At 36.0% G+C, this 13,388-nt stretch overlaps 1 protein-coding gene and 1 long non-coding RNA gene across 2 annotated transcripts in view; one reads left to right on the top strand and one right to left on the bottom strand.

Annotated features, from left to right (window-relative positions):
* LOC148908305 (uncharacterized) overlaps window positions 1-13,388 on the bottom strand; it is a 188,228-nt gene that overhangs the window by 72,594 nt on the left and 102,246 nt on the right. The window lies entirely within an intron of this gene.
* LOC148908317 (uncharacterized) lies at window positions 7,836-9,684 on the top strand. The gene is made up of 5 exons (XM_089035180.1): window positions 7,836-7,936; window positions 8,019-8,385; window positions 8,603-8,800; window positions 8,999-9,188; window positions 9,416-9,684. Exons 1-5 carry the CDS (start codon window positions 7,836-7,838, stop codon window positions 9,682-9,684), a joined length of 1,125 nt encoding a protein of 374 aa, XP_088891306.1.

Genomic DNA, 13,388 nt, shown 5'->3' with positions numbered 1-13,388 from the left:
AAGATGAAAAGTGCTCAAGAACATCATCACTTACAGACTTTCTTCTGCTATGATATTCATACCTTGTCTTTTTTATGATTAGAAAATAAGAGATTTGTTTGGGAAAAAATGGAGAGTTATAGACCCAAGCCAATTATTGTCTCCATTCCTTTCAGTTAGCCCAGAGCTCATGAATCCATGAATTACTCTATAGCAATAGAACATTATTATTACTTATTTTGAGAGCCGAAAAAGCAAGTTAGCTTGGCTTACTAAAAGATGCAGTGCTCACCTGAGGTTTGCAACGTATTTGGACTTCAAGATTGGCGAACTAAACCAGACAGTTTCGTGGTTGTTTTCGCATGTGAAACTAATACGGCCACAATGCCCTCTTCTTTCCATCTGGAAGCTATCAAGAAGTAAAAACCCACCACAAACAGAACAGCATCCTTTGGACTCCGTCAAGCCCTTCACCAGGCTACGAATTGTAGCTTTACAAGCGATAAAGTACTTTCCGTCGTCGTCCTCCAGAGCTGTGTGGATTTCTACTTTTGAAGGCTCATGACAAGAGGAAGAAGAAGGCGAAGCTATAACTGGAAGTTTTACATCTATTGTCCCAGATGCATCCGGCCGACCGGCATCACTCTTTTTCTCACGATGGGAGTCGTAAAAATCTATAAGCTTCGAAATCCATGAATAATTATTGCATTCGCCCAGTATTTTTTTCGATTCCGCTATTCTGGCGCGAAGTAAGGAGAGTTTCTCCTCGTTATCTTAAAATTGGAGAGTAAATCTCGATCTTTTTCGACTTTCTTTTGCTGCCATTTTTGACACCAACAAGAAGACAACATGAAAACTTATAAAGTGTCAAAGCTGCCAGTGTTTTCCCGCGCAAACATGTGTCAACACTTTGAGCAAAAGGCGGGAACAATATGTTGCTTTTTGTGAGTTTCTTGTCACGGCAAAACTAAACACATTACGCTTTGTTTACGTTTTTCGGTACTTGACGAACACCTAAGAGAAAGCGAAATTAGGTATGGTGCTATATCTTACGATATGAATGTACTAGCCAGTGTTGCCAAACAATAGTTACAGTATCGCAAAAGGCCTACACTTAATATTCCAACTTCGAGTTCTCTTTTGCTCTGTGTTAGCCCTGATTGTGCGTAAAATATTCAGAACTGAGAGCAAAAGCCGTGGAATCCTAATCTAGTGCAGTGGTATTGTTCATGTGTCATTACCACAGGCTGTTACTTGTTCTAAAGAATATATTACATGCCAATGAGGCTAACTTAGAGCAAAATAGAACTCGAAACTGGAAAATTGCCAGAACGTTGCTAATCGATCCCGCTCGAATGTTCTTTTTCTCGTAACAACGTTCTTGCAATCTCAAGGTACTTAAGGCCTGGGTCAAAAGCCAGTTATAGCACAGATCATTTTGTTTTCCCTATTTTGTCGTTCTTAGAGTGATTTTCATATGACCGTGAAAGAATAGGCAAACTAATAGTTAGTAGTAGACTCTAAACCTATTGTTTCTTTTGTTCTTTATCAAAAAGTACAAACTAAATGGTCTATTTTCTGTCACGGTCATATGAGAATCACTCTACTACATATACTTAACGTATCTAAAAATTCTAGCGAGTAATAAGGCATAGTTGGATTCAAACTCTCGGATAATTAGAGAACGGCAGAGCTTAATTAAGGACCATGAAACAGCAGCAGCAGCAACAACCGCAAGACTAGCAAATCAAGACCGACAACCAATACCTGGGAAATTTGCCTCGAAAGCTTCTTCTCTTTCATAATAGCACGTGGGTGAATAAGTCCGGAGAGTGCAGCGGCCGAGCAAGGAACTGCGGAAGAGGCTTATGAAGCAGGAAGGGAAACGAGGCCGTTTATATAGCCAGTATCTGGGTCCGTTTGCGAACGTCTCACACCGCAAAGAACTAAACTTATTATCATCTAGTGGTATTTTTGATCAACTACTTTTGCTTCTCAACATGTAAGTATCTTTTACTATGAATAGATGTAGATTCAATTTGCGAAATTGTGATTTGGTTGCTGGACAAGTCGCGACTTAATTTTTGTATGATTTCTCGGTATAGGTGGAACAAGATGCAATCGATATAATTAACGCCGCTTTTCTGGTAGTAGAAAAAAAACCCGACTGACAATTTATGAAAAAACCTTTTAGAGTTAGAGTTAGTCTATTATACCTTTCCATTTTTATACTCTTGCTAGTCAGTACGTAAGAAGATTTAATCGGCAACACAAGTAACCCCAATTGCAAGTAACTGAGGCATCCAAGCCACAACTGACTTACTCTTTTTTTCTAAAAAAACACCATTCGAATATCGCGTATGGATTAGTCATTTTTGATCGCGACGATGAATTAACTTAAAGGTTAGTTACCAGGGCAAATTTGGAATCTCCCCTTCTCTAGGTATAACGCCAGCATGTATGAATGACAAAGAAAAAAGTGGTCTCTCTTCGCCTCAGTCGTTCATGGAATACGAGAAGGTACGTTTTGCCACTTTGAATCCTGGCCGAAAATATCTCCTATGTATAGCTCCATATTCGTTATATAGTTTTCTGGCTTGCTGCATTTTGAGCATGGCTTAGTATTTCATTTATTTGTGGAGCACCTCCTTGGACAAATTGATCGCTTTGAATACCTCGTATGCGTGTCGATACTGAAGATTTGATTTTCACTGAAAGGGCGTTACGACTGTTAGCCCCTCCAACTCCTAAAAATCACACAGCAGTGTAGCACTGTGGTGTAACTCTCGTTATAGCTTAAAATTTCCGTTCTTTTTTTATTCTAATTTAGGGTTTGTTCGAGAGGGATGTTTTTGGCGATGTAAATGTACACCCATAAAAGTATAATTAACTAAGACATCAATGATGCTGTCAGAAAAGAACCCCTTATGTAATGACTAGATGTCCGGTGTCTCCAAGCGAAATGCTGATAAGATGCAAAGCAAGTTTGCCGAAAAGGCGTTATTTGTATATAGATTCCGGGCTGCAGATTTTTCATGATCACTACTTTGATTCTAGCAAAACGTATATTTCTTATGCTTATTTGTATTTAAAAAGGTTTTCTTATCTATAAGGCAATCATCCCTATCTAGCTGACTCTGAGCATTGACGAAGGTTTATTTCATTGTATCTACAATAGCATTGGCTTTATTTTTCTAAGTAAAGTGAAAAGCGAAACCAATAGAGTAAAACAAAAAATTATTTTTTAAGAGAAAAGAAAAACAAGTTGTTTTTCCTTTAAAGACGAATTATTTTGCAGATCATTATCAATAGCAGTCAGTGCCTTTTTAACATGTTTCATTCATTGAGAAATTACTTGAAAGAGGCCATACGGCAACAAAATAAAAATCGTACACCCTATAGAAAAGGCAAAGACTACTGACTATAATTTCCAATAGTGGCAAGAAATATGATGGTTCAATAGTAGGTCCAACAAATAGTCCAAGAGTACAGGGTCAAAGGGTCCAAGAGTCCAGTCCATGTTTTACACTATGCCGTAATTTTGGGTGTATAATCGTAACAAATAAACACAATGAAAGATATAATAAAAATGTTGGCAAAGAATTCATGTAAAAACTTGAATCACGTTCTTCATTTTTGGCGGACATGATATGATAACATTTCGACCTTCTCCATTCGTCCAGATCTTCCCTGTTGATAAAGCGGGTGTTTTGCGCAACGAACATTCCATGTAGGGGGTGCGTTTACAATATGCTAATAATTTGTATAGGGATCTTTCAAAGCGTCAGGATATACTGAAGTTGTTTATAGTACGTTTATTGCCATAAAAAAATGATGAAAATTTCTCAAAAATCAGATGCTTAAAATTTGGAATCAACTCACAACCAGTGGAGAACACATGTATTAATAACAACGGAAACTTATTTATTTGTCAAAAACACAAACTCAACAAGAGAAAATTTAAACAGTGCATATGTTACTGCGGCTCACTCCTCCAGCCGTTGATAAGTGTTTTGGATTTTATCAAGAAAGGTTTCAATTTCAGAACCTCCATTGGAAGATTGTGTAATAACCGCCATGACCTTTATCTTGTGGGCCCTCGCTGGCCTGCCTCGGTCCCCTCTACTCCATTTGGCAATCCCACGAAAAAGTAGTACTAGATAGATATGGCAGTGCGCCGTGTGGGATGGGCTCGGATATCAAATAAGAACATGAAGAATTTCATCTAAGGCTCGTAATTTACTTATTACGCATGTTCTCAATTTATGAGAGGTCTTGCAATTTACAAAGAATGTATGGGGATTTTGACCGTCGTCCAGCAAAACCATACATTTTCTGTTAATTTGATAAAACTTTGAAAAAATACTGTTTAGCTAGTATTTATCCAAACGTTTTAAAAATTGGTAAATTTGCTAATTCTTTTTGGTTGCCTTTCATGTGATAGGGTTCGCTTCGTAATTAGATAAATATTTCTTTGATTAGTACCCAATCCCCTGCTCAACTCCGAAATGGCTAATTGGACGAGAAAAATTGGACGAAATTGGACGAGGCCGTGACAGCATGGAGTCCCATTACCTATTGCGTCGCAATTCTGCCTCCCGGGTTCTGCCCGTCAGTTTTATTAAGTAAAGGCTTCGAATAAAACACTTATATGTGATCTCGTGCAAGAGCAGAGTAAAGCAGCTCATAACTTCAAACCACTTAGTTCATTCCAAGGATCCAGGATGAATAACTCAGTAGAAGGGAGAAACTTCCACCTGCTAACTCCATCAGTGAAAGTTTACTATGGCAGCATCATTAAAGATATAGAAAACAAGCTACCAGTGGTGGTGCCAGTTGAGCAACTAAATACAGGATGGACCACAACAGTAAGTCCATTTAATGAATTTTAATGAAGTTCCTGTTCTCTTTGATACTAACACATTTGATTTAAGAATGTAGCATTTGGAGCAATTATGTATAGCTCAACTGAACCAAAAAATGTAATCTGTCCAATAGACAAATTAAAATGTGCTGTAGTACCAGAATTTATCCATACCCCCTCCCACATTGAGGATTTTTTTTAAAGACACCCCCTTACCCACTCCAAATTCTAATTTTCTTCCATTTGTTCTTTCTCTGACTATCCACCACTCCGAAATTGAATCTGTGTGTGGTTGGGGGGAGGGGGCGTATGGATAATTCCTGGATATACTACTGAATTAAACAAATAGTACATAATTTAGGATATTATCAATGGAAAATTTATTTATTAAAATTTAATCATTTTACATAAATGAAACAAGTGGCATGTCTTAATTATTTACATAATGTTATGTGTTGAGTTAATGTCCGTTTTTAATCATTAATATGACTATGAGTGCTCCACTATGATACATAATAGCTAGGCCATTTGCATTAAGGCATCATGAACCTCTGCTACCAGAATCCCTTTGTTTGTTTTTTTTAATTTCATCAATTTTCTTACTATTCTCATGAGGGAATATAAATTTCAAAAAGAAAGAAAATTTGCAAAGCGTTCTGGTAATGGTGGTCAATAATAATGCCACCAAGCAAACTCCTTTTAACATAATGCATGAATGACAGAAGAAATGAATACAAATATTTAAAAAATGAGTCTGAAAAAACAATCAAACTTAAGGCATTTTAAGGCGACTTTAAGCAATTTAAGGCGATTTAAGGCGATTTAAGGCGATTTAAGGACCCGGGGTAGGCCTTAATACAGGGGGATCCAGAAATTTGCAAGGGGGATGTCCAAAATGACGTCAACAATAATGCTAATTTCATTGACTTCTTTTGTGCCTACATTTTTGGGGGTGTCCGGTGCGCCTAGGAACAGCCCCTGGATCCCCCCTCAAATATTTCTTTACTAGATTAACTATACATCTTGGTTTTACCTAATTAAGAAAAAAAGAAAAAAAAAAAAGAAGAAAAAAAAAGAAAGCAAAGAAAGAAAAGAAAAGAAAGAGAAAGAAAGAAAGAGAAAGAAAGAAACCAAAAACAAGACAGAACGAACTCAGCGAGAATAAGACAGAGACCACGGAGATACACACGCAAGAAAGACCGCAGAAAGAAAGAAAGAAAGAAAGTAAGAAAGAAAGAAAGTAAGAAAGAAAGAAAGAAATGAACATTTAAAACAGCTGTTGGTTTTGCTTGAATTGAAACGAATTGAATTTGCCTAAATTTTTTCAACGGTCGAACTATTAAAGAACTATTTTAAACGTTTAGCTAAACAATACCTCTATCAATCTTAAAAAAAAACCAAAATATTCGCATTGGTTATCAAAAGATATTGAATTTATAATAAACATAGTGTTATTTTTTTTCAAATTGGGTAAAAGCTCGATTTATGGTGACTTTTTGAAAGTATTAAATTTTTACGAAATTTGCGTTGACATCCGAAAACCGCGGTTCTAGTCAAGGGCCTGGATCGAGACTATTGTGACGTATACAAAGGTAGGATAGCGATGCCGATGTGAAGAACACAAGCCAAATAATGTGAAAAGAGAGTTTTTTGAAGAGTATGTATAGCAAAATTTAAGCGAAATATGCCGAATCGGTGTGTCGTTTGGGGTTGTAGTAGTACCCCAAACCCCAAAGAAGGAATATATTTATTTGCGATCCCCTTTTTTAACGATAATCGGCCAGAAGCAAAGAGGCGGCGGAGAACCTGGGTGAAGTTTGTCAACCAGAAGCGGAAAAATTTCTTTGAATCGAAGGGTTCTTCCATCTGCTCAAAGCACTTTCGACCAGAGGATTTATCCATAAGATATGCACTACTGCCTGGGCATGAAAAGCCACAAATTCCTCGTCTGAAAAGGGATGAATTTGGTGTCTGTGTGTATCCTACACTACAAGCTGTTGCTTCATTCGAGAGCGAAGGAATCAGCCAACGAAAAAGACGCAAGGTGAGATATAAGCTAATACTTCAAAGCTTCTTGCTTTTGATTGCAAAACTCAGAAATTATTATTAATTTGTAGACAATAAAGACTGCCTTAGATGAGTATGACCAACAAAAAGGACTAGAGGTGCAAGCTCCATCTACGAGTAAGGATAGAACCAACACCAGCAATGAAGCCGCCTCTGTCCACCTAGAACAACGAGAAGACACGCTTGCGGTACCTCCGACGGTACCGGTAAACAACGACACAACTGCCTCTTCGCCCGCGTTGTCAGAACAGGAAGATAACCTGGATGTTAGTACCGATCCGATGCCTGTAAAGCTAAGTTTACCAGAGGTAAGAATTATTGTTAGTTATGGTATGGGGGGAAGCTGTAGGCTACTGTACAGTAGGTGTTCTCTAATAACTGCAAACAGAGTAAGTTTATTTTACGTGTACTGAGTCTTTTCTTTTACCTTATTAGAAAACCAAAACGTCATGTAAGTCCTGCTCAAGACTGAAAAAGGAAAAAACATGCTGGAGGAAGAGGTTGCGAATAAAGAAGAATCAAGTTGTTGAAAAGGAGGAGCAACTAGAATGTGCAAATCAGAGAAGTAAGCTTATGTTTTACTTTTCATGTAACATATATAGAATGAAATAATAAAAATATAATAAAAGTGTTTGTATCGATACTATATACTGCATCAGTTTACAAATTAATTATCTTGATTTTTCATAAGCCATTTTTTGTGTTTGATTGGAGATACCTACATTTTACTATAAATCATATTTCAATGTGTAGAATTTTCATCACTAATATTCACTGATCATTTCCATCTGCCTTAGTATTACAGTTAGAAGCTGAAATTACAGCCCTCAAGAAAAGCAAAGACCTCACAGATCAAGATGATCAGCATGGAACTGTGAAAACAGAGAAAAGTGACTGGGATGATTGTTGCAGTGAAGAAGATAATATGGAAGATGAGTTTCCTTGTCCAAGTGACGACGACGATGATGATAACTCTTATATGACGGAAACAGAATCCGAAGAAGAAATAGCTGATAAATCTGAAAAGTACTGATTGTTGTCTTTGCAACTGTTTGATATTGATATCCTTCTGTATATTAATAATATTCCCATTTACCTTTGCTTTCAGATTGAGTATGCATGGGAAAAACTTACGGACAGAGCCAAAGCACATTGTCTTCCTGTCACAACTTCTACTTCTGTTCAGCTTCTGCCATTCTTGTAAAGCTGATGGTCCCATGGTGGAGGCTAACCAAAATGGAACAGAAGTAGTGATTTCTACCACATGTAGGAATCCAAAATGTCCTAAGAAAGAGTTTACCTGGCACAGTCAGCCCTCAATGTTATTTACATCTGGCCAAAGAGGACCTGCAGGAAATTTTCTTTTGTCTATGGCTATACTCTTTGCTGGGGGTTCAGCTTCAAAAGTGTTCCAGATCTTTGCACACATGGGTCTAGGTTGCCATTCCCTGAGATCATTCTTCAAGCACCAAAGAGTGAGTATTTGCATGTAATTATCAAGTTGGACCCTTTGAACAATGCGAGAGTTTGACAGTGTAATCAATGAGAGATTGGAGGGGGTAGTTGGCAAATACTTTGGGGTTGCAGTACAGTAAAACCAGTAGCTGTACTGCACTGTAAAACATTTTAAAGTTTTTTCATAAAGAAATTTCTATTGAAAGTAATGACTATTAATTACTTACTTATTTTTAGAATCGACTGTTCCCTGTGATTCACCTTCACTGGAAAAGATACCAGTCAAGACTGCTTGACAAACTGAAGGACGTGAAGGATGGTCTAACAGTGGCAGGGGATGCCCGTCACGACAGTATGGGGCATAATGCCAAATATGGGGCCTACACCATCTTGTGTTGTAACATGCCAAAAATAATACACTTTTCACTAGTTCAGGTAATTTATTTCTTAATTACAGTTCTCATGCACATAATTATTTGTTACTGTACATATCTCATTTGTTTCGTCCAAGGAGGACATCCCAACCACTACCAAACTATTGTTACAGATTTCAGACACCAACTTTAGACACTTCTCATGGGGTGCATATGATATATCTCATGTCAATTTTATTTTCATTGTCACTGTGTTTAGAGAAACCAAGCAGAATCCAGTAATGCAATGGAATTTATGGGATTTAAGAACTGTATGAATTACTTGTTGGAGACGTGTGGCCTGGGGATTACCGCATTCTTATCAGATCAACATACAACAATTGCATGCCATATGAATAAAGTACTGACCCAGATTAAACACTACTTTGACTTATGGCATTTAAAAAAAAGTAGGTGCCTTGCTGACACTATGTGCATTGTTGGCAGATCTGATGTTGCTCTAAGTTGCAGTTATTATGGAAGCAGGCAAATAGTATAGCTTCAAGTAGTATAGCTTCACTTGCATGTTTCTTTGAGCAAAAGAATATCTCAATGCCGACTCAACAGTAATAGCTGCTGCCAGTGTGTGAATTGATCAAGATAATGTATTTGTATAACATTTTATTCTTTCTTACAGAAATAAGGAAAGTACTCTCTAAATTGACCAAAGAAAAGGCTTGTGAAGTTCTAAAGGATTGGATAAGGCCCTGTGAGAACCACTTATATTGGAGTGCACAATCAACACATAGTGGTGATGGTAATCTTATACGGGCAAAGTTTAAGTCCTTCTTTAGCCATGTAATCAATGTGCACAGTGACTTTGGTGATCCTTTGTTCAACAAGTGTGCCCATAGGGAGATCAGAAATAGAACCTGGTTAGAAAAAGGTATCACTGAAGAAAAATGACCTTATATTATTGTTTGTTATACCATGGATACACTTATTTCAATAAAGTTAGTCGCCAAAAACCTAGAAAGCTGAGATCACTGAGTGTCCACCTCTATTTGATATCCCAATCGAACAGGTAGGCAGACTAATTTTAAAACAGTTTCCATAGCAACTAATAGCAAAAATTCAAATATAAAATTATATGAAGTTTTGAACACTGTTGTTTGTAATGAAAATAGGTATTTAACCTAAATAGATGAGGAGAAAAACTAATGCTAAGGTTTAAATACTGCACCAGCAGAGATAAAGAACAACCAATCCATATGAGCACTCGAAAAACAATTAATTTTAATCAATGGGATTTGATGAATGTCTTTTTAAGGTTTGCTTGCCTGGACTTCATATCAGCATTGGAATTTTTAATAGACTCTATGACCTACTTGTGCAAGAACTTCATACTTTAGACATCCACATTGCAAATGAAATTAGAGATGGAGAGGTGAGATTCAACAATCATTCATCAAAATTAATTTCATGGTAAAACACTCATTTGGCCATTCCAACAATTCATATATTTTCACCAAGCGCTTGTTGCTGTTTCGGCCTTATATAATGATATGCATACTTTATGTTTATTATCAGCCGATCTTGTAAGCCGTAAAAATGTAACCGTATGTTTCTCTACCACAAAGCTTTCGTTTTCTTTCTTCCTTTTTATTCCAAAAGGGATTCTTTTCTATATAATTTGTTTCAGTTTATCTTATCAGGTATCTTAAGTGTGTACATAATTTTTTTTTCTGAAGTAATGTAATTTCCTGGTATCGCTTGACAGGTCAAAAGGTCACTATTGTTGTGAAAGTACTATGTACATAAAAAGCTCTCAAAACTTCCCATTTAAAGTGCCCGAGATTTGGATTTCGGTATTAAGCTCTTGAAACGATTGTTTATCCACAGCATATAATATCATGAGGCTAATCGATGTACCAGTTGACTTTTAATGCTTTCAAAAATGGTCAATATTTGACTTTGTCAAAACTGAATAAATTAGGCCCTTCTTCAAAAATCAAAAAAAAAAATTCGTTGCATGCCAATTTTAAATAATCAAGCGAAGAAGGTTAGGCGAACTTCACATCACCTGTAGAAAACAAAATGTTAAAAATTTTGAAGAAATTTGGGGCAAGGTACATCGTTAAAACTCGGCCTTATTCGCCTCTCAAAATCGCCGTTTTAGGCGTGAATTACAAAACATTTAAAAAATCGCTATTTAAAAAGCGGAATATCCTAAAAGTATTTTTCTGGTAATAAGAACCACAAAGGCTTTCTTCTGGAATATTTTAGGAATTTTCGAATTTTTTCGATTTTCCCGCGGTAGTTGACATTTAGGGACATCCGCTCTTAAGATTAAACTAAATGTGTTTTTTCAACAAACCAGTAAAATACCAAGCCTTAACATGCTTGAGATATATATACACAATATTGCTCCTGTGTCAAATGCATCATTACATATTGCTTTATTAATTATTCATGAGTTTATGAAAGAGATTATTAATGTGAACTTAAAGATCATGTTTTATCAGGTCTAATACTACTTGACTTTTAAACCTCTGAATTTGTACATCTTTTTCTGAATTTGGACATAAAGTACTTTATATACATTCTAGTAACCTTAAAATGATTTTTTTTTGATTGATATTTATAGGTAAAAGCTGAGTTTGAAAGAATTCTTGGTAAGGTCAAAATGAAAGACCTAAGAGAAAAGCTGAACATAAACAGACCAGCTATGCTGGCTGCATTGCGAAAAACAAGCAAAAAAGAAATCAAAGATATTTTGTCCTTGCTGGACGACCATGACTCCAGTGATGAAACTGGTAATGCCTATATGATTAAAATTCATATGATAACCTTAGTTTATTCATCAGACCCCCTTTATTAAGTAGATACTAGTGTTTCCAGCCTTCACCCTTTTTATCTTTATTTACTGTTAAAGTGCCCCTCAACCCTATTAAAGACTCAATATTTTTGGTATTGATTCTACCTGAGGTGAATAGTTGAAGCAATATTTAATATACAAAACTTTTCTCCGCCTGTACAATAGGCTGTATAAAACATTGCTAATTTATTTTCTCATAGCTAATTTGTTTTCTCATGGCAATCAGTGCTATAATTTTCAAATTTCAAATTATGACAAATAAACTCAAATGCCTCTATGACATCATGATCATTAGCATATTGGAAGTTTAAACCTTGATATATCCAAGATGCATCACTCAAATAACAAAAAATCTTTTGCAATTCAACTATTTACTTAATTTAGAATCAATACCGATAATTATTGAGTAGGGGGTAAGGGACAATTTAGGCAAACATTTTCCCACCTATGCCCTTCATTTTACAACGTTTTTTGTGTTTAAATTGTGAATCAACAAAATTAAATAATTAAGAGTTGATTTAGATACTATATACAAAAGGTTATAATTAATTTTAAACTTTGTTATTTAGAAATGGAAATGCGATGTGTGATGGCTTCCTTGCCATATGCACTTGGAGAAAGAAAGACCAGTTCAAATTTTCCAGGAGAAACATTTTGGAAAATTGCTGAAGTGAGTATTTTCTGCTATGCAAAATGATATATATATTTGTATAGGTGAAGACATCTTGATAGGCCAAGTACATTTATTTGTTTCTGAAAATGATTACCCAAGCCTTTCATTATCAAACCAATACATACTCTTTTAATTTTGATGATTTCAGAAAATGCTTCTTTTGATATGCATATTATGTAGTTCCAAAAATTATCCATACCCCCCTCACGGAGGAATTTTTTTAAGACACCCCCATACCCCCCGGAAATTCCAATTTTCTTCCGTACAAACCCTGTAATTTTTGTTCTTTCTCTGACCCACCCACTCTTCGGAAATTCCAAATTCTTCTGTGGGGTGGGTATGGATAATTTATGATGTAACTTGACCATTGAAGTCTGAAAGAGGTGTTATCCGAACCCTAATAGCACTGTTTTTCACCTGTCTGTACACTCAATGCATGCATTTGCTTAAATCATTTGCAGAAGGATGAAGAAGTTGCAGATGAAATAAACAAAACAACATCACCAAGGCTGATTTCAACTGGCACAGTTATTGACGTTCAGTCACTATGCATCGCTGCTGAAGCCATGGTGGTATGCAATTTTAAGCCAGAAAATAAAATAGCTACCGCAGTTTTAACTCTCACAGGTAGTTATTACTCGTTTAATGCAAGCTACCCTATTGGTGTTAGCAAAAACGTTTATTTATTTTTGGAACATTTAATTTTAGAAAAGCACCACAGCTCTTTACCCATTGGGGTTGAAAATTGGATATCAACTTTGAGGTCTTAGATTTTTTTATTTTTGTTTTTAGTTTTATTACTTTTGCATTTTATAATGTTATAATTTTTTTTTTTTTTTTTTTTTTTTTCCCCTCCATGTTTTACTACCTTAACTAGGCCCACACAGACAAATTTCAAGAGTCTTAGGCCCACTTCTTTTCTTAGTTTATATAAATGATATTGTATCTGGTCTTAACTATCTTCCTTATATATATGCAGATGATACTACTCTCTTTGAAATTGTAGATAAACCCTACTTATCAGCTGACAGACTTAACCGTGATCTTTCCAGCATTAGTGATTGGTCTCATAAATGGAAAGTTACATTAAATCCTTCTAAATCACGGTGTATCACTTTT

The sequence above is a fragment of the Actinia tenebrosa genome, unplaced genomic scaffold, assembly GCF_029948245.1.
Source record: "Actinia tenebrosa isolate PJP-AT-01 unplaced genomic scaffold, QUT_ActTen_1.0 PGA_scaffold3__52_contigs__length_22856419, whole genome shotgun sequence".
NCBI classification, from domain to species: Eukaryota; Metazoa; Cnidaria; class Anthozoa; order Actiniaria; family Actiniidae; genus Actinia; species Actinia tenebrosa.
This window is presented reverse-complemented; position numbering and strand designations above follow the sequence as displayed.